The sequence below is a fragment of the Camelina sativa genome, chromosome 5, assembly GCF_000633955.1.
Source record: "Camelina sativa cultivar DH55 chromosome 5, Cs, whole genome shotgun sequence".
Classification (NCBI taxonomy): Eukaryota; Viridiplantae; Streptophyta; class Magnoliopsida; order Brassicales; family Brassicaceae; genus Camelina; species Camelina sativa.
In genome coordinates this window covers 27,113,297-27,116,509 of record NC_025689.1, presented here as the reverse complement: position 1 = coordinate 27,116,509, position 3,213 = coordinate 27,113,297, and the positions used below count along the sequence as shown (strand labels likewise).

At 42.1% G+C, this 3,213-nt stretch overlaps 1 protein-coding gene across 3 annotated transcripts in view; it reads left to right on the top strand.

Annotated features, from left to right (window-relative positions):
• The window catches only part of LOC104787669 (autophagy-related protein 18h), a 6,028-nt gene that overhangs the window by 651 nt on the left and 2,164 nt on the right, over positions 1 to 3,213 (top strand). The window contains exons 1-5 of one of the 3 annotated variants that reach the window (XM_010513274.2): positions 13 to 319; positions 779 to 1,222; positions 1,398 to 1,838; positions 2,095 to 2,340; positions 2,430 to 3,173. In XM_010513274.2, the coding sequence (XP_010511576.1) occupies positions 122 to 319; positions 779 to 1,222; positions 1,398 to 1,838; positions 2,095 to 2,340; positions 2,430 to 3,173 (2,073 nt within the window). In that variant the 5' untranslated portion in view covers positions 13 to 121. Of the gene's footprint in view, positions 1 to 12; positions 320 to 778; positions 1,223 to 1,397; positions 1,839 to 2,094; positions 2,341 to 2,429; positions 3,174 to 3,213 lie in introns of those variants that run through there. The other 2 variants (XM_010513272.2, XM_010513273.2) reach the window with 2 other exon arrangements.

Genomic DNA, 3,213 nt, shown 5'->3' with positions numbered 1-3,213 from the left:
GATCTATTATAGTTATTCACCCTTGTTCTACGTAATCGCCGGCGGCGTATGCTGATTCCGATCGTTGTTTATTCTCCGGTGTGTCTCCGGTGGTCTCTTCGACGACGAATTCATAATTACTATGAAGAGTAACTCCAAGGTCAACATCAATAACAACGGAGATAATCATAATCAGACGAAGAATGGTAGTAATGGCTTTTTGCCTAATTCGCTAAAATTCATCTCGACTTGTATCAGAACTGCTTCCTCTGGTGTTCGCTCAGCTAGCGCCTCCGTCGCTGCTTCTCTCTCTTCAGATTCTCAGGAGCTTAAGGATCAGGTTTGGCTCCAATTTTTCATTTTTTTTTTTTTTTTTACTTTCCCAATTCGTGATTTTGGATTTGGAATTTAGTGCCTGTTGAAGTTTGCTCTTTCCAATTGGGTTTTGATCAGATTAGGAAATTTTTTAAGACTTTTTTTTTTTTTATTCAAGTCCATACGTTTGACTTCTATGAGAATGAATGATCTCATGGCAAAGAGTTGTGAAATTTGAAAACTTCACAAGTGTTTGTTATTGTGATGATTGTTACAGATCTAGGGTTATGTGTCTTTTTATACATGTGTAGATGAGCTAGCTCATGGATCCAACCATGGTATAACCAAATACTGTTTCTTTCGATTGTTTATAGATGAATACTGGTTTAGATTTCGATCGAGTTTTTAACTCGTGTTGTTTCTGAATGTGATTTGATGCGAAATTGTTGATCAATGATGCTTAAGTTTTTGTTTTGTCGAGCAGGTGTTGTGGTCTTCCTTTGATAAATTGCACACTAGTGAATCTTCCTACAAGAACGTTCTTCTACTAGGTTATACCAACGGGTTTCAAGTCCTTGACATCGATGATGCAAGTGATGTCAGCGAGTTTGTGTCAAGGCGGGATGATCCGGTTACGTTTTTGCAGATGCAGCCCCTGCCTGCTAAATGTGATGGAGTTGAAGGGTTTAGATCATCACATCCTATACTTCTAGCAGTTGCTGATGAGGCCAAGGGTTCAACTCCTATTGTCACTGGCAGAGATGGATCCGTTAGAAATGGTCATGAGGATCCCCTTGCCCTCTCCCCCACTGTTGTCCGATTCTATTCCCTTAGATCTCACAACTATGTTCATGTTTTGAGATTCCGATCTACTGTCTATATGGTCAGATGCAGTCCTCGGATTGTGGCTGTTGGCCTTGGTTCACAGGTTAGCTTCTCGTGCTACCTGTTTTTCATGGAGTACACATTTTTCTTTTTGGTAGCACCGTGATCTGCTGGGTAGAGAGTTTGTTTTATTTGAATACGCGTAATCTAGTATTTTCTTAGACTCTTCTGTTAATTGAGACAGGCATATCTAGTAATGCTTTTTCATTTTATTGCAGATATACTGTTTTGATGCTCTAACTCTTGAAAACAAATTCAGCGTCCTCTCGTATCCTGTACCCCAGCTTGGAAACCAAGGGATATCTGGGGTTAATGTCGGATATGGTCCAATGGCTGTCGGACCCAGATGGTTAGCTTATGCTTCCAGTAGTCCTTTGTCATCTAGTATAGGTCGTCTGAGCCCTCAGAATGTTACTCCTCCTGGGGTCAGTCCATCTACCTCGCCAAGCAATGGTAATCTAGTGGCAAGATACGCGATGGAATCTAGTAAGCATCTGGCAGCTGGGTTACTCAATTTGGGTGACAAGGGTTACAAAACTTTATCTAAGTACTGTCAGGATCTCAAGCATGACGCTCCTGGTCCTTCTCTTTCGTCCAGCCCTGGCCGGAAAGTTGGTCGGCTCGCATCTCATTCAGCAGACTCAGATGTTGCTGGAATGGTTAGTCTTGTAGAGAAAGCACTTGTCCAATTTGTATCCCCAGAACCTAGCTTAGGATTATATTGAAACCTGGTCTCTTTGTTCGTTTACCTAGAAATGGTATGCGTTGTGGAATGTCAAATTTGTATCCCCAGAACCTAGCTTAGGATAGTATATATGTTATAACGTTTTGAATATAGGTTATTTAAACCTGTTTCTAGACTCGCGTATTTCAAGACATGGAGTATAACCCACTTATCAATATGACATGTGGCAGGTTATTGTCAAAGATTTTGAGTCCCGAGCTATCATAGCACAATTCAGGGCTCACACTAGTCCAATTTCTGCTCTCTGTTTCGACCCAAGTGGCACTCTACTAGTAACAGCCTCAATCCATGGTAACAATATTAACGTTTTCCGGATTATGCCGTCACCTACAAAGAATGGACAAGGTGCTCAAAGCTATGATTGGAGCTCCTCCCATGTGCCTCTTTACAAACTACATCGTGGCATGACATCAGCTGTAAGTTTATTATTCCTTTTTCTCTGGTGGCTATGTTTCATTTCGACATTTTATGCTACTGTAAACGCTGCTGTGCTATATTCCCTCAGGTAATACAAGATATTTGCTTTAGCAGCTACAGTCAGTGGATTGCAATTGTTTCATCTAAGGGCACCTGCCATATTTATGTTTTGTCCCCTTTTGGCGGAGAAAATGTTCTTGAAATACGAAACTCCCATCTTGATGGACCAACACTTGCTCCAACATTGTCCCTGCCATGGTGGTCGAGTCCATCATTTATGACCACCCATTTTTCATATCCACCACCAGCTTCGGTTACTCTATCTGTGGTTAGCCGAATCAAATGCAACAATTTCTTCCATGCTGCAAGTTCCGTTGTCGGAAAACCGACCTTTCCCTCTGGCTGTCTTGCTGCTGTTTTCCATCAATCTGTGCCACATGAATTGCAGTCTTCAGCTAATGCCTTGGACTATCTACTGGTTTACACACCATCAGGTCACGTAGTTCAATACAAACTCGTTCCATCTCTTGGAGGAGACCAGGCTGAGAGCAATACGCGAAGTGGAGCAACTTCTGTGCTGACCTCTGAAGAGGAACTGAGAGTGAAAGTTGAACCAGTTCAGTGTTGGGACGTCTGTCGTAGAGCAGATTGGCCAGAGAGAGAGGAGAACATATGCGGGCTTACTTATGGTGGACGAAAAATTGCAGAGCTAACTGTTGATACTTCTGATAGCGAAGATCTCACAAAGCCTCTGGAGAAACACCACGTTTATCTTGCCAATGCAGAGGTGCTGATAAATTCTGGAAGAAAACCAATCTGGCAAAATTCAGAGGTGCCACCATCTACTTTTCTGTTTCCTTACTATCCATGAT